Raw genomic sequence first — 18,584 nt, forward strand, 5'->3', positions numbered from 1 at the left:
AGCGAAATAAAGAACAGGAAAGGACGGCTTTGAAAGAAAAAGATAAAATACAGTAATGAAGTTGGAGGAAAGTTCTTGTGTTGCCCAAGGTGAGGTCCACACTGCACGAATTGGAGAAGTCAGTGGGTATGTGTGTGCTCAGGTGTGTATGTACATGCGCAGCGTGAGTGTGAAAGTGTAAAGATCAAGCCATTATCAAAGGTCAACTCTGCCGTTCTTTATTACAGTGCTTGTGACACTGCACCTTTAACTTTAGCGAGAATTGGTCCATTCTTTAAAAATGTTGCCACCTTTACAGCCACCCAAAAGAAAAATATGCTTATTTAGCTCAATATAACAACATCCAAAACACATTAAGATAGTGTTAATGGACTTCTACTACTGTGTGTGTGTGTGTGTGTGTGTGTGTGTGTGTGTGTGTGTGTGTGTGTGTGTGTGTGTGTGTGTGGGCACGCGCACGGTAGAAAGTGCCAGAAGCTTCCCCATATTGATGTTGTGCCCGGCTCAGCTCACCTTATCCACTTCCTTAACTTGCTAATACAGCTGGACACTACACCAACAAACAGGGCTCCATGTCACTGCACACATGCCCTGTCTGCACCCGCCCACGCACACATCCAGGACACACACCCTGACACACACACACACACATACACACTCCTGCTGTATGTCACGGGCCTGTCTCATAAGTGTGTCTGTTCTTTCCAGGGGTGCTGATACGTGATACCTCTGCCCAGTCAATCCTTCTCGCATTACTGCCTCCGCAGTGTGCTGCTTCATTTACACGTGAAATATTGATGTTCCTAATTTAACCCCCAGGGTGCTCAAGTGTCCCTTCCTCCCCTGAGAGGATGGGAGGCCTTTTCCAGGGAACCCGCAGCCTTAATGCTGAAAAAAAAACAACACCCTTTCTGTCTTGGGATTGGTTGACAAGTTGCGTTAAACTTTGACTCATTGGTTGGTTACCATGTAAAGTGGCGGCACAAGCCTACCAGCGGAGTCGAATCCGTGTGGGTTTGTCCTCTGTTTGCTGGCCCACCTGTTGTGTGTGTGTGTGTGTGTGTGTGTGTGTGTGTGTGTGTGTGTGTGTGTGTGTGTGGCTTGGGTTTGTGGGGTTGATATGTACTTATAGTATGCCTGTCAGTGAGTATAATGTGAGTGAGTTAATACTGTAATTGTGGGTTGGTAAGTGCAACAAGTGTAACAGTTTGTAGCTCAGATAGTGTCCTTATTATAGCCTTTTCCCATAATCCACTATGCCTAACTATAAGCCAAATTGATATATGTTCCATGAAAGAATATGAAAGTCAGTTTTAAAGGGGTATTTCGCTGCTGGAAAGAGTGTCTTTTTATAAAACGATGCAGAAATTGGTTCTACATGACCAGCAAAAACATAGTAAAATGGCTGTAGTATTCCCTTTTGCTTCAAAAGTAGAAAATCTACAACAACCAGAATGCACTGGGCCCCAACGCTCCGGCTGGTGAGTGACGTGCTGCGAGTTGGGTGGTGCTTGGTTTTGGCTCGTCCATTTTAAAGCAGGAAAAAATGGCCTGTCACAAAGTTTATTATCGTCGTATTATGTCGTATTACAGCTCAACAGTACACTTCACCTGACCCCTGCTTCTCGCAGCAACAACTGCAACCACATTTTGACCGACTAGCTAGTCCTTGTTAGCGAGAACGACAACGAGTAATACTAAATATACCGACCAACTGCTGCTGAAAATACATGTAAGCTCAAATATATATAGTGAACTCTACTTTTATTTAGTTTAACAAGGCTATTCATGTACATGCTACCAAACTAGATAGCTAACCAGCTAGGCTGGGTTGTGAGCTTATACTTGGCAGAAACTAAAGAGCCAGTGTGGAAATGGAGCTAGCTGGCAAATTGTGTTCTTAATTCTAAACGTGTTCCTCGTGGAAAGACACAACCGTAAAAATTCAGTCTTTCCAGTTGGTTTCTTAAGCCAACCAAGAGAAGCTAGCTAGGTAGCTAGCTAGTTGGCAGTTGGTGAGCCAGCTAAGGGTCATGTGTAATTATGAAATAAAAGCAGACTTTTATTAGAAAAATGGCATTCTGCAATTAAAAATGGTCTATAATGTAATAAACATTCTAAAAACTCTTCATAATAATGTATTTATCTAGAATTATTTACTTAATTCATTCACAATTTAGCGATTCATTTATCAATTTAATTGTATTTATTCATATGAATATTGATTTCATAATGCCGTATTTAATTTTTAAATGTTGAACACATTGGGGCTTGAGAAAACAGCTCTGCTATTTTCCCTCCAGTGTAAATGTCAAGGTTTGAGCACCTGGCCTAGAACAGCAGAGCTTCAGTCCCAGCTGTCAATCAACTTAACCACAGTTCCTATTGGCTCAGCTGGTGCTGCAGGGAGGGGCAAGGAAGGCTGAGTGCACTAGTTTGCCTGTTGTTCATCAAAATAAAACAGCATGGCTGTAAATGGGGGATGATAGACATACTTCCCAGTTACTGGCAGCATTTGGGCAGGGTTTCCCATCCTGTTTCTTGTAACCCACCCTTTCCTTCACTCAATTTGATCACTTTATCTGATGAATGTGCGCAGGGCTCATTCCTCGGTAGCTAAACAGAGATAATGAGTGTACGAGGAATGCAGAGAATGTTCAGTGTTTTCCCCCTAAAAGTAGAACCTCGCCCAATGTCTGGGCGGAAAGGTGTGTGTATGCCTATGTATAGGGGTATTATTAAGGGAAGTGCTTGCTTCATGCTGTAGGTGGGTGGAGGGCTGTCTCAGCCTATCTTTGCTCCTTTCTTAACATGGTCAAATTACAGTCCAAATATAGTAGAAAAATGCAGCTCTTATATGACTTTTTAGACATTTAGGTACTATAGTGTCAGAGGCAGGGCAGAGACTTTCCTGCCAGCCTGTCCTGTACTCCTGTGAGTGCACTGTTTAAAAAAAGTGCACACAGCAGTAGTGTTGTGGCCTCATTTGCCTTACTAGGACAAGCCAACATGGAGTCATCGGCAAGAAGCAGGAGGGTTTATTCAGACTCCCACTTGCCTTTTCAAAAACCCCCAACATCCCAGTTACAGCATGTTCCTGTTGCCTAGCAACCGGCCTGGTCTTGAGAGAGAAGAGAGGCGTCATAGATGTGTATGTATATCCACGGCTGAGCGCGAGAGCAAACACTCTCTGCTGCCTCTCCCTCCCCTGTGAGCAGCTCACTCTCTCCACAACCTCACTGCCATGTAATGGAGCACAGTATTACACACTGTGAGTCCTGCCTCTGCTCAACATACATCACCCAATGACATTGCACATGGAGAGAACAATGCTTAGAATCATTTATTGACACATTTGTCTAGTTGGTAAAGAACATACAGACTTGTTATGCTGTCTTTATAGATCATTTTCACAATGGAGCATAAGAAAAATGACATAAGACATCATAAAGTTCATGGTCTTTTATTTGAAAAAAAAAAATAAAGACTAGCATGTACAACTTGGAATGAATGTAAACTGAACTCAGACGAACAGTTGCGAAGACAGATGCGCTGCGAACACAGTACACCCCTCACTATGCTCTTGTCTGAGTCGAGAAACAGAAGAAGAAAAAGAAAAGTGAAGGCCAGTGATTCTCTCTTGCAAGAAAAGAGGACAGACACTCCATCTCAGCGAAAAAAAAGAAAAGAAAAAGAAAAAAAATAGAAAGCTCACCGTAAGACTCTTTATGTCCTCCCTACTTTAAAAGGGCAGGACGCACAACTACTAAGATGGCTGTCCAAATAACATAACAAAAACAAAAAAACATGCCAAACATTTGAAAATGTATTTTTTGTACATTGTTTTTTTCTCTTTTTATCTAGCATACAATTAAGTCCCATTCCACTTTAACGCTTGAGTTAGAACCTGGTATATTCTCTCATCTTAACAGTACAGGGTTCCTTTCCAAATACAAAAAACTGTACCAAACCAACAAGAGGACAGCTTATAGTGGAATCAGCACGCTCTGGTAGCCCGGAGGAGGGATGGGGGGCGGGGGGTTAGTGCTCCGGTCTCAAGCTGCATGCATGAAGAACAGAAAACAGAGAGAGAAAGAAGAGATGGCCAGCCCAGACATTTACCACTAGCAAATGGAACTGGAAGGAGTTCGCCAAATGCTTTTGCTTTAGTCTGAAGGTAGTAGTTACAGGGTTTGTTGTTATTATTTTTACTTGTTAAGTACTGATGCTAAACTGATCTCCGGGGGGAGGGGACAGGATCACTAACCATCATTTTCATGCAGATATTTTTTGTATATTTTTATATTTTTCCTGTGTGGACAGAAGGATATTTTATTTCAACATTCAATTATTTTCTATACAGAAACAGTATGAATAAATGAACATTTTTTTTTCCAAGAGGTAAGTAAAACATTTTGATTTTTTTTTCCTTTTTTTTTTCTTCTAAGAGGGGACAGGACGGGGCGGGCAAGCTTCACTTTGCAGTCATCATCTGTACAAACTCTGCAGAGAGAGAAGGAGAGAGGACAAAAGACAGTAAGGACATCAGGTTTAAGGCTTTGGCACAGCCTGTTGCCAGTAAGCGCAGTCACCTGCTAAATTGTTAAATGCTTTATTAATTTTTTAATCAAGTTGAGAAGGTTCAGAACACACATCCTAATTAGTGTCCCCTTTCCAAGCGGCTTCCATGTTCATCTCATTAAACCCATTTGATTAAAAAGCTCTTGCATTGTGCTTACAGTTGTGGATGGCAAAATAAATAAGAGAGGGCTTTCATTGTCTGTAGAGTACATATTCTGGCCCTGGTACAATGGGAGCGTAAAAGTAGGGCACTTTTCAGCCTAGACTTATGGACTGTTCATAATATATCAACAGCCTTCTAGAAAATGAGCGCAGTCTCTCGTGTAATGTGCCAAGGGACCAATCGTGGGGGGGAAGAGGGAGAGAGAGGCAGCCAGAAAGAAAGAGTGAAAAAGCTCCTGGCACACTGATGATGATTCAGAAGGATGGATATCTCCCATCTCTGTTTCAGCAGGCTCCATCTATAGCCCCTATCTAATAACTAATATTATGTGTGGCTGGCTTGTCTTACCCTCAGAGAAATACACAGCTTGGAAAATCAAGTGCTCTGGTCCCTCCTGTTTAATAAAAGCTTACTGCATGGCCTAGAAACTATTTGTGCACCGTGACACTTTAGTATGCGCGTACTGCACAACCATATGATTCCTTTTACCTTCGTAGTTGACCTGTCCGTCTCCGTCAATGTCTGCTTCTCTGATCATCTCGTCCACCTCCTCGTCCGTTAGCTTCTCTCCCAGGTTCGTCATGACGTGACGGAGCTCTGCAGCGCTGATGTAGCCATTTCCGTCCTGGAAACAGGCGGCATGGGATCAAATGTGTGAAACATGAAAAATCCCACAGGCTGACAACTGGTGAGGGGGGGGGGAATTCCCACCAGATCCATTAATGAGCAGACATGGCAGCAAGGTGTTACGAGAGTAGGAAGTTGGACACTGATGACTTTTTATTTCATTAGGTTAACCTTATCCACTGCTAGGACTGGCCTGACAGGACTCCCATCTTAGTTATCTCACCTGCGAGTCAGCGTGCTTCTCAGGTGACTTGACCTCTTAACAGAAGTGTGAAAGTAAAACTAAAACTTAAGTTTGCCATTCTGCCCTTAAACCCTTGACCATATTTACCTTGTCAAATACCCGGAAAGCCTCGCGGATCTCCTCCTCGCTGTCTGTGTCCTTCATTTTTCTGGCCATCATGGTCAGGAACTCCGGGAAGTCAATGGTTCCATTACCTGGAATGGATGATCAATGAGGCACATTTAACTGCAATTACTTAAAAGCAAACTCAGATAAGCAGAGATAATATAACGCAGCATTTAGCTGATGAAAAGCCCCCGACTGAAAATATTCATTTAGTCCTCTAGTCCTCTTTTCATCATATGGGCCATAGCTTTTCTCCAGTAGTGATGGTGCAACTGGAGACACAAGTAACCGCAGAGAAGAGAGCAGTGCTACACCTTCCTTCCTGTGATAAACACAGCTACTGCAGGCTGGGAGGAGGAGGGGGAAATATGTGTGTAAGTGATTCTGTGTGTGTGTGTGTGTGTGTGTGTGTGTGTGTGTGTGTGTGTGTGTGTGTGTGTGTTTCTTCCCTTCCTCAGGGAAACCCGGGGAAGATGTTGCGTATATGTTATACACAGCACAGCAGGATTGCAGGGGGGAGACCCATGCCCAGTCATCCATAATGCAGACATATAGTATACTGTGCAGCTTGGCCTTCAAGGAGCCTGGATAAATCAAAGGCTCTCTCCCTGTCAGAAACCCTGGCTGCAGGGGAAGGGGGTAGGGAGCTTCAATCCAGATGTCCTACCCTCCTTTCCACTTTTTTTATTCATCCATTTTCATCCATTCATTTATTCAAGTATTTTTGTTTGTCCTTCTTTCCCTCCAACACTGTGTTTTTGTGTGTTCTTGGGTCGTCCAAAAGCACAATAATTCCGATGTTCCTGGTGGTGCTAATGGCAGCTGCTGGACTTGTGGCGCACGTATGTGTGCAACAGGATCAATATCCATGTTGCTTTTGTCAAGATAGGATTACCAGGGGATCAGACCCTCTTGACAGGGGAAGGATCTATGAGGAAGCTCAGCAGCTCACCGCCTACAACCACAGGAGGGAGGACAGGAGGCCTGGTGGTGGTTTTTATGCAGACCTGGAGATGTTGGGAGTCACTGTGGTGGTGTATAATTAATATAATAATTAAACACTGACAAAAAATAAAAATCAGGGGATTTAAGTGAAGGTCAGGGACACCGAGGGGCAAAGTACCCTGGAGGATTAGCCCTGGGGTGGGGCGGTGGGATTGTACGCAGATTAACCAATGATAGAGCACACCTCAGAGAGCGAGATAGAGAGAGAACAAGCGGAAATGGATGTGTGTGTGTGTGTGTGTGGAAGGAAAAGGGATGCAGTAATGTGATGGGGCAGATGGTGATCTCATGGCCCGGGGTAACAATCTAAGGACCAGTTATCTAACACACAGAGACAGCCAGCAGCACCGAGGGAACACATGCTGCCATTGGGGGTTGGGAGGGAGGGAGGGAGGGACGAGGATTGTCCCAGGGTTGGAGAAGGGCAGGACTGCAACTGGAAAACCATCATCTGAGGGGGACAATGACTAGAGAAGTAAGGCAGCCCTCGAGTTAAATCTGCTCAACTGCACCTCAAGCCAGCTGCTGCGGTGGAGGGAGGGAGGGAGGGAGGGAGGGAGGGAAGCAAGGAGGGATGAAGATAGGGAGGAAAGCAGGCGGGAAGAGAGAGAAAATGGTGGGAGGGAAAGAGAGAGAAAATAGAGAGAGAGGGAGGGAGGGAGGGAGGGAGTTAGTGGGCGGTAGAGAGGGAGCTGGAGATGAGGGAGATGTGAAGAGGAGAGAATATAAGGAGTGAACCGAGTGGGAGATGGTGCGATTACACATAAGAGGTGCTGACGCAAACTATAGAAGACTGAGGCATCTCAGCGCGCTTGTGTGTGGTCATCGTTTTTCCTGCATCATAAAGCTAACTTCCATCCCTGAGATAAGAAAGAAGTAGAGTTGTGTAATGATGATGAGTGCTGTGCTGGGACTAAAGAGTTATTTAATCCATAATTAAATCATGTTATCTTTAGTCCTAACGGATTGTGATTTTCTTTTTTACATATTTTAGCTGAGAGTAGTCTGTTGTATGCCAGGAATATGGTAGCCCCTGAATCTTTTCAAGTAGGTGTGGTTGGCTTGTTTCCTTCTCTTTGTGGTTCTAAGATAAACAGCAGCAGTTCCATTTGATACTGTAATCCACGCTGTTCGTAAATGGTGGCTTGGCTTTTACAATCAAAGAGCCAAAAGACTATTTCTCCGTCTAGCTAAAGCCTTCCTCCTCTCTTCCATTCATTGTAATTCTTTGCCACAGCCTCCTTGTTTGGTAAATAAAGCTGATTTTCAATGGGCCAGCTGACATCCCATGGCTGCCGGTGTGGGTACTGGATGTGCAGAGCGCAGAGAGGCCTTATGTAACCACTTTTATTTTCCATTACTAGCTTCATTGCTGTCTGACCTAGATTGCATCAGCCAAGGGAGGCAGAGGCAGAACAAGGGGATGTTAGTGATGGTGTGTGTGTTTGCTCTTGGGTGTAACTGAGGGGGAGGGGGAGGACACTGAGGATGGTGGGAGGACGTTTCAATAAAGGGGCAGCCAAGCTGCGGTGCGATTGATTTCTCCTGATCAATGCGGTCCCATTTACAAAATCCTATAAGCTGACAGAGCACCACTGGGGTAAAGGCCCCACTGACAGCTAACATCCCCGACTCTACTGCCCAAGGACAGCCAGCTAGGGAGCTACTAGCCAACTTCTCTCTCTCTCTCTCTCTCTCTCTCTCTCTCTTTCTGTCTATCATTCTCACTCTCACTGTCTTTCAATCACAGAGCCTTTGGGAGATGCTGCAGTGGAGGAGAAAGACTCTGTGTTCATAAGGTGAACAGAAGAATCTGTCTGAATTATGGCACTCAGCACGGCGCTCTAACTCTGACAATCTTTTGACACTTAGCCTGCTCCACTCACCAGCACTGAGGGCACCTCCTGCGCATTCATATCCCTGACATTGTCAGCTATGATGGAGCTGAACACACAGTGACTAAACTGCTGACAAAGAGGGACACGTCATCTGAAAATAAAGCTGGCCGGACAGTTGGCTTGGACAGTTGGTTGACAGTTGGTAGAAAAAGGGAGGGAGGTGGGCAACAACACCACTGATGTGTTCTGAGATGGGACAGTAATGGATGCTCTGTCTAAGCCCTTATGCATTTGTGACACAGGTTTTATCACTGAAGTCATGCAACAAAATGGTAATGTGAAAGTATAATTCTATTCCCCCAACATGACTGAAATGAATGAACTGTGCCACCTTTTGTTGAACTAAAATAGTTTTCACTGTTTTAGAGTAACAGGAGTGACAGTTGCAAGTCATTTCATTTGTTAAAAAAATGGGTGAACAGGAAGGATAAAAAACTGCTGATGGGAAAGGAATGGCATCACCTTATTAACCTAAATATTAAAACCCTTCCCTCTCGCTTATAATAGTCTTTGTAAAATGTGAGTAAAATTAACAATTTAAGTGCTGATTATCCACCTATTAAATTAATTTTTCCAGTACATTTAGCCAGGAGTGGGTAAATGTGGGTCATATTTTGCTTGCCTGGATAGAACATGATTTACAAAATAGATGTAATGTTTGATGTTGTTGTAATGCAGGACATTTCTAGCACCCTGTGATGGTCTGGTCAACTCTTGTTCTTAAGATTTAGCAGAAATTATGACTGAGTTGTCTATTGGCACAGTATATAAAGGTCCCATCTCAATTAAAGTAGTACATGAATTCTGTAGTGTTATTTGGAACCTGATATGACCTCTTTAACAGGGAACTTACTCATTCTTGATATATTAACTGTTATGTTACGGGCAAATCAAGTATGTATACTGACCGTCAGCGTCCACCTCGTTGATCATGTCCTGCAGTTCGGCCTCTGTGGGGTTCTGGCCCAGCGACCTCATGACGGTGCCGAGCTCTTTGGTGGTGATGGTGCCGTCACCATCCTTGTCGAATAAGGAGAAAGCCTCCTTGAACTCTGCGGGGGGTTGAGGTAAGAGCGAGAGGTTAGATTACTGTTGCTATGCAGTTACAGAAACGGGTTATGTTAGGACGCTGCAGTTGGGTCGAGAAGGTCAATCGATCCCCTGTGACTACAGGGGCTGTGTTAACTCAGTTCATGCTTGTAAACTGGCCCACGGGTGTGGCCAGAAGTGAAGTTGTAAATGTGCTGAGCTTTAAAGCGTCACAGGATCGATGAGAGGACGATGCATGAACACTGAAGTCGGAAGAAAGGAGCAGAAAGATTTTACTGTAAGAACTTCAGTGTCTGCAGCAGTTCTCTCTCTTTGGATGAGCAGGGTTCTGAAACTACGGGCCATAAAACCCCATCCGGGGAAGTGCAGGCAATAGTGAGCATTAGCCTTGGAGCCTTAGCACAAGCTAATTAGCCACAAAGGGGGTTTGAATGAGAAGAAACTGTGCAGCCTCCAGTTTTAGGGGCTACATAATTTATTTATCAGGAATATCAAGGTGCCTCAGTGATTGAAAGGACTCATAAGCTCAACTGGAAAACTTGCTCTTCACTGTGGTTTCATGAGTTTTAGTCCTGACTCATGACACACTGTAAATACTTCTTCCTCTTATTTCCTGTTCATTTGAGAAGCTAATGATCTACCGAGGGAGTGTGGGTGCCAGATCATTCAATGTTTCATTTTGTGTTCTCCACGTGGAAGCAACCAGAACAGCTAATGAGAGAAATTACCGTGTGACGGAGGAACATTATTGAATAACATAATGTGGAATTGATCCACCAGTAGCCAGTAAATATGTGAAGAAAGGAGTTGGCTACAAGGGGAGGTAAAGGAGAGAGAAAAATATTTGTTCCAACCTGCAATCTGCTCCTCTGTTAGTTGGTCAGCCTGTGGTAGGAAAAATAAGAGAAGGAGGGAGAGGGTTACAAACAATGAAGTTACTCAACAAAGGACTTATTCCAAGTCACAAACTGTTTCGTCACTAAATTCCTCATCATCCCCACACACCAACCACCAGCTCAACACTGGCCACAGTGTTCAGGGGACTGTTGGCTCCAGTGCTAGGCCATCACCAGAGGGCCTCAGCTGGAATCTGCTCTGAGGACTGCCAAGATTTACCAATAACAATACCCCAAATTAACGGCTAGCTCCATTAGCTAGCAGCCAATGCACTGGGGATGGGAGTGTCGATCAGTTGCTGGACTTGTTTCAAAATGTGTTACTAAAGATTTCCGTTACATTTCTCGTCTAAATGGTCTTTTCTAAGCAGAATTATTCCATTCTAAATTGATTTTGTCCCTGGAATAGTTCATTGCCAATTGGAGTCCTTCTTGACTCCAGTCTGACTTTGATTGCCATATAATTGACACTGAAAATCTGTTATCAGACTAGGCTCAGACTGATAACAGAGGCTTATCAGAAATGCTTTTAAAGGTTGTGTTTGTTTGATAAACTGCTAGAAAGCTACAACATAGAAAGCTCTACAAAGGCACCGCACATAATTTAATTTCCAGCTGATGAACGGCTCCATGGGACTGACTCACACCATGTTCAAAATAGTCGGCCACACCACGGCGGTCCACACAAGAGAGACTGCTGGGCAACGAGATACTGTAATAAAACAGATGAAGTGCTGTCTCCAGACCAGGAGAAAATGTTTAGGCAGGGTTGTTTCAGGACATATCAGCATGGGAGTGTTTTCCATGGTCATACCAACAGGAAAAATGGCCTGCTGTGTTGGCTCCGTTTGGTCCCCCTCCCAGCATGTTCCCTCCGTTAGCTAGGGCTCTCTAATGGTTGACAGTGACTCACACATGCTTTAAATGGTGAGTATCCACAGCCAGGCCTTTTACATAGACGGAGCAGGCGTCTTTGTGAAGAAGCCACTGATTTCAAGCAAACACACTCAGTAGTAAAGTGTGAATACAGAGCTTGTGGTGCCAATAACTCCCACAGGTGCCCTCCCATCCCTGCCTGCTTTATTAAAAAAATATATTATTAATGTAACAGGCCACAATGACATCATAGTGTTTGGCAGCAAAGTAGGAACACACACAGACAAACACCAGCAGTCACAGATGTGCACATACACTCTCTCTCTCTCACACACACACACACACACACACTCGTGCATAGTCCCTCTTAATGGCATTCTTCCTCAACACCAATACTTTCCATTCCCATGTTTCCTGTGAATTAGTCAGAGTAGCCAGTTCTGCCTCAAAGCAAATTCCTCCAGCCCATCGGTGTGTTTATGTGTTTGCACAAGCAATCTAGCTTTAGATACAGCCTCCCAAATCAGAGCCTTGTTGAGTCCATGTTTGGAGGTGAGGGTATTTTATTTTGTATATTGAGCCAGTGAATCGATTTTGTTGCATAATGACTATATTCCGTCGGCTGGATAAAATTTGGCAGGTCACTGCATGACACACTGCGAGCTGACCTTTAACTTCTCGAAAACAAAAGGCCTCTCCTCGAGGCTTGAACAGCAGCAGTCGTGAGGGATTGATCCAGCCAGCGAGAGGTTCATGGATAACTTCAGCAGCGCTCATACGATTAGCTGACATGATTCGATAGCCTGCTCCGCACACAACAGCGCTGGCTTTTCTTCTCCCTCCCTGCACCCTCTTCCTGTCTTCATTTCCATCTGTGACAATGGGAAATGTCAAGAGACAAAACAGCTCTGCTGACGCTAACATGCCACCCAGCTTGACCAATATTCTCCATCTCTTCTGTGGGTTTTCTGTTCTTTCTGTCCCTCTCATGTTTTTTCTTCATGTTAATTTCTCACTCTCTCTGTTGATGAGTCTCCCTTCCTATCTCCCTTAGTCACCCTCTTTGTCATGCTGTGTCGCTCCTGCTGTCTCTTTCTGTTCCCCACTGTCTCTCTAAGTGGACTGGGTGTGGGGTTTGGTGACTCAGTGTTATGGATCCTCCTCTGGCTTAGGCCCAAGCTATTGGGGCCTCATGGTGCTGCTGCACCACCAGGCCCACTACCGGCCCATCCCTTCCTTTTCTCCTTTTCTCTCTCCTTGTTTCCCTGGCACTTGAACTTAAGCCAATACCAACTCCTCCTCCTCCAGACCTTTCCCCTCTGTGCGTCTCTTTTCCTCTCTCTGTATGTCACATACTGTTCAGAGGAAACTCCCTGTGATTCACCATCCTCACTGTCTTATGGACAGGGTTGTTTGCTGCCAGGCCTCCAGTCTTAATAACAGCTTGTAGAGGAATAGGAGTGTGTGAGTGTTTGGGGGGCTTTGCTGGCAGTGGGTCGCTGGCATGAGTGGGTCAACCACTCCCACTGTTGCCTGGGCAGCCGGCCCCAGCAATGCGCTCCAAACAGGACTGTGGGAGACAGGAGGCGGTTCACTGGGCCAGCGAGGAATATCTTTCGCTCACACTTGATGTCATATTACCCTTGTACAAACATACTGCAACATTCCCTGTTCACACACACCAGGTATTGGATAGGGGAAGCAGAATGGTGCGAGCGCCAACAATTACCTTCTTTATCAACGCTGTACTCACATTTGGAATTGCTGGTCTATCACTGTGAGGTGCCCAAACAATTCCTTACTTCTCTCCAATTACCAAGCAAAAGATGCACAACCAGCTGTCACTCTGACAGATGGGTATGACACACACGCACACTTCCATTCACCCTAACACAAGCACAAACACAAAGAAACAGTGTGACACACACACACACACACTCCCTTTCTATAGGAGCACTGAGCTCCACAGAGCGTTGAACGCCTCCTCTCTTTGACGCCGGACAAAAGACAGTGAGGCCTCGGGGCCGGGTTGTGTCTGGAGGGGAGGAGGGAGAGAGGATGGGTGTAAACAACACCAGCCTCTCTACACCCTGCAGATAAGGTTGGTCCACCATATGGCGCCCGGTGGTGGTAGGTGGCTGGGCAGTCCTCCGCACCACAGAGAGCACTTTATCGCTCCTAGACACCGGGAACATGGGACATGGCTAGGTGTTGCCGCCAAGCATATAAATTATTCACTGCAGCGGATCAGATGTCCTTCAAGTTACTAAACATGCATCAGCAAACAACAGCGTAACAGGAATAGGATAGGGCCTTAGCATGGTCCGACTACTTATCTGATACTTCCACCTCAATGGGGGAGGCTGTTTCCACTTCAATGGGCGTATTGATGCAGACAAGGGGCTTACGCCTGTGGATTTAACTTTTCAGAGACGCTGATACGCAGGCTAACTCCATAACAATTCCACTTTACACTCCAATTACTGCGCTGCGTTGCAACGTGAAACTGCATTGCAGCTCGATACCATATATGGGATATTTGATCACATTGGGGGGGGGGTCTACAGCTTCTTGACTCCCTCAGGCTATTAATGATCTATCAAGCTTGATAATCAATGGATTAGCTTGAAGGCCTCTTTTCCACATCCAGATCATTTCCACTCGGTAACTTCTCCTTACGTGACGTAGCCACCGGATTGGCTCTGTTTCACAAGCTGCTTGCAGATGTGGGCACGCCAGTAAACATGTATCGGCAACATCTGGTGAGATTGGTTAGAATTCCGTGGCAATGTGCACGTCCGTGTATTTTGCAAGTCACTGAGGCCTATTGAAACGTTGTGTTGAAGTTGCAACAGAATAATGCATCAAACATATTGAAGAAGCAGTAGCGTAGCGGGACAGTCCTGTAATATTTAGATTCTGCAATATTTGTTCATAATGTTGATTTGGGAGAAGAAGAAAAAAAGTCGGCTAAACTTAACAGCTGTTGATGTTTAGTGGCAGGCAGAGCTTCTTGGACAACTCACATGGGTGCCACATTTGCATAACATCGAAAATTTGCAAAGAGGCAACCAAATCAGCCGACATAACACAAATAGATAACATAGCCAAAGATAAACCCTCGGGGCCTGCAGTAAAGGCGGAACTGCGTCTCATATTGTCTTTCTGGTTGCCTTTACAAGCCAGGCGATACAGTGTGCAGTTATAGCCTCGTAATTACAGAATATGGCCAGTTTCCGTTGCGGAACACTGACGAAATACAATAGTTGCCATCCCCCCCCCACCCCCACCCCCGCACCTCCCTCACGGCACGGCACGGCTCGAGCAGCAAGATGGTGCAACATAGAAAAAGGGAAGCCGAACGCAGCCAGCCCCCCTCGGTTCTCCGTGTCCACACCGTGTGAACTGCGGCTACACACAATAAAACGTGACAATGTCTCTTAACACGTCTCTTCTGTCGCTTCTGCTAATGGCAGGCAGGTTTCCCAACACCCCTGCGCTCCTAAGGCGGATTGTAAAATCTACCCTTATGCATTTATGGCTGCATAATTATGCTGTAATGACCCAGAATAGCTCGTCAGTTATTCCGATACCACCTAATCTAGTCCAGAAATTAATTTGATCTGCACCATGCAGCCGCGAACCTGCTACTTGACCCGATATAGCCCAATAGCCAATAACGCTGGGTGAATTGCGCAGTTATGGGGGTAAAAACGGTCCCATTTTGAAGGTGAACATCATTTCAGACATAAACCCGCAAACACGAACAAAGACGGTCCATAGTGAGGCTTCACGTTATCCCGTGCACTAGCTAAAACATGTTCAAACGCGCTTTGCGGGCGTTTTCCGTCTCCTGTGCGCATACGAATGGCTCATAAGCGGAATCAATGAGTGAATAGCACACAGCCTACAGAGGCGGAAAAGCATTAAGACACACCAGGTTTACATTTGTAGTAAGCACACTCAACTACAATTTAAAGAAAGCTTTTCCCCTACTACAGAGAATGAATGACTATACATACCATGTCGGATGGGTTGTGTGCTTGTTGGTCTGTGGAGGCAGACTAGGAGTGTGGTCGTTCCTTAGATGGAGTTCCACTGGCGGGTTAGGAGTGTGTATATTGGCCGTGGCCAGAATGGGGGATTGCCTGTGTATCCCTCCGCCACACTAGCACTGATCACTCACTTCCTTATTTCAATTCAGGGCTGCTGCAGCAGCACAGGCCTTCCAGCAGAAGACCTGCCAATCACCGGGGCTCAAAAAACGCCTGCAGTGCATTAAGAGCATCCTTATACTGGATATGACTGGGAATGCAGTGGGTATTCAGTTTATTACTGTATCTTTGTAGACTGGTGTTTTAAAGATGCATGAAGCACATAATACACATGAGGTTCACATGTTGCCATCCTTATCTTGCTGAACCTTTGGCCTTCATCACAGGAAGCAATGGCGAAGTCATGTGAGGATAAGGTCTTGAAAGGAAAACTGGAATGTATGTTTATTCAGATGCTATGGCCTTTCTTCACGTGGTTGCTCTATATAATCACCTACTGTAGGCCATATTTCCCACACTTTCTGACAACTGTCTCATTGTGTTGTGCACTGTATGGACACTAACATTAGCAAGAAGCAATATTTTATGTTTTTTTTTTTTATTAGGCCCCTTGGGGAAGTTAGCCGAAGTAGCAATGAAGCTGCAAATTAAAGTTAAGACCAAATAGTTATGGCGGTATTATGGTTTGCATTAAGACCCTAATGAACTTGAGTAGGAAAAAAAAACTATAGCTGAACTGAGCCATTACCATCCTTATCATCATCATTGTCCCAGCCAAGGAGAAGATAGTCCCATATGTAAATGGTTAGGGTACACTAACTTGTATTTCTGACTTTTAGTAAGTGTCTCTTACCTAGAAAGACTGAAAAGACTTGGTTTCTCTGTGAATTCGCCCCAGTTTCCACCGCCTGACAATCATCACAAGTCATTCTAAAGTAAGGATAGTCTATATAATAGCAAAAGAAACCAACAACCATCTGTTACTGATGAGGAAGAGGGTGGGTATTTGGCAAAATGACCGTAATTAGAAATTTAATTCAGAGATAAAACAAGCTTATGGCTGCAAACTATATATATATTCACATCTAGCATATGTAGATTAATCCACTAAAGACATATTCATCAATTTATTTGTAAATGCAATTCAATATGTGGCAGTTCTGACGAACATAATGATAGGCTTAGGCATAGGCTTGGGGGAAAAAATGCAGACTGTGCCTTTAAATTGGAGCAGATCACAGTGAGAGCTCTTTACTGAATGTTTCTAATGATGAACTTCACATAAAAATATCAAATCCTCAGTGGTGCATAATGAAGCCCCCATCTATCCATCCGGCTTCTCATTATTCCAGAAAGAGAGTTAGATCCTAGCCAACGCCGGGTACTAGTTTGCAGCCGCGGAAGGATACCTCAAGTGTAGCAGGCAGCCTGGTTGACACTGGAGAATTTGCTGTGGCGGTGTGTGATGTCGTTTCTGATTGGCCGCTGCAGACCTGCAATATTATACTCCATGTGTCGGACGCATCGATTGGCTACACGGGACCTGCATTGCACCAGGCAGTGGCACTTGATGGAAATATAATAAATATAAATACAGGAAACTTAAAAAGCAACCCAACGTGTTTCCTCATCTTTATTCGCGTCTTTAATTATTTTTGATTCGTTTGGTCGAGGCGGAAGGAAAATGCGACAGGCTCTCATTGGCGCGGGGTGAATGTTTGATAGGCTCGATATGGGAAGTGCGCAGACTTACTATTGGCTACTACAAAGTCTGGTAGGCCTACGTGAAATTAACAGTGAACCATGGCGGTGCTGCTGCCTACTTATTTAAACGGTACACAACCGCTGGGGGTGAGGGGGGGGGGGCGTCGTATTTCATGGTAAAGACGACGCGGTTGTGTCGTTTAGTCAAAAGGTGTACCTGCCTCCTGGATATAAGACAGGGACGTGAAGGTGGAGTGACGACGCAGGATTTGGCAAAGCGGATAGTATCGCTGTGTTGTCATAATCTACACACACATACGAGTCCTCCAGCCTGGTTGAGTGTGTGAGCTGTGCCTGACAAGAAGCACCACCCAGTGGACGAAGTGTGGAAGCCGTGGACGGTTGTTTACAGCAGGCAGCGCGGGAGGAAGAGACGCCACACACTTGATAAAGACACAGACAATGTCTTATGGGGGCTACACACATATATTCAGACATATATATACAAGTCTTTAATGTTGCCGAAATGTTCTCCCACTCATAGCTTTGCTCCGGTTTGATTCAAAGGACACATAACCTTAACTTGTGAACTGTAGGAGCCCTCGCTGGGTGTTGTGGAGACACATTCAAGGCTGTAGAAGGGGTTTTTCTTTAGTATCACTGTCCTCATCACTGAAACCAGACAAGTGACAATGGATAACATGGTAACTGTCCAACAGCCCCAAAAACAATGCTTCAAACTGAGGGCTGTTCTGTACAGGGCTGTACAATGTGGCCATTCATTCATTTACCATCATTTATCAGAATATCTTTGAATAACATTACTGAGAGATTTCTCATGAGTCATACAGAGATATAAGGGAGCTCAGACTGATTCATGGTTTATATAGTTTATTATTACAAGAATGGAAAAGTATTCTTATGTATGTTTATATAATGTATATGCAAATGTGTGTCATCAGCCATTATGAACTTGTTTATTTTCCTGTGGACTCCAGGAAGAGCGGCTGTTGGATCCAAATAAAAACAATTTCTCTCCATCTCCATCCCACATTTTATCCCACGGAGCAGAGCTGCAGCTCAGTCCGACCGGGCAGTCTGCAGTCCCTCTCATCAGGTTAAGTAACTCTAACTCAAGTCGAGCTATTTCATGTGTTAATCTGCTGGAACTAATCGGGACTTTCTTACTGAATTTGTTCAGTGTTTTGCCCTGTTTAGCAGGAGAAATAGCTATTACATAAGCACATACACACACAAAAAAAAATGTTTTCAACTGCTTTGCGTCTCTCCCCCAGTCTCTCCCTCACTCACACAGGCACAAACACACATTTCTTCACTCAGCAGACGTTCCCAGCAAGGCTCTGCCCAGTTTAACCAGTC

At 44.8% G+C, this 18,584-nt stretch overlaps 1 protein-coding gene across 1 annotated transcript; it reads right to left on the reverse strand.

Moving 5' to 3' along the window:
* Positions 1 to 3,447: 3,447 nt before the first annotated feature.
* On the reverse strand, positions 3,448 to 15,620 carry LOC127368313 (calmodulin-1). The gene is made up of 6 exons (XM_051408947.1): positions 15,468 to 15,620; positions 10,528 to 10,558; positions 9,532 to 9,675; positions 5,703 to 5,809; positions 5,234 to 5,369; positions 3,448 to 4,503 (listed from the first exon to the last, which is right to left on the reverse strand). Exons 1-6 carry the CDS (start codon positions 15,468 to 15,470, stop codon positions 4,475 to 4,477), a joined length of 450 nt encoding a protein of 149 aa, XP_051264907.1. The 5' UTR covers positions 15,471 to 15,620; the 3' UTR covers positions 3,448 to 4,474.
* Positions 15,621 to 18,584: the final 2,964 nt, after the last annotated feature.

The sequence above is a fragment of the Dicentrarchus labrax genome, unplaced genomic scaffold, assembly GCF_905237075.1.
Source record: "Dicentrarchus labrax unplaced genomic scaffold, dlabrax2021, whole genome shotgun sequence".
Lineage (NCBI taxonomy): Eukaryota > Metazoa > Chordata > Actinopteri > Moronidae > Dicentrarchus > Dicentrarchus labrax.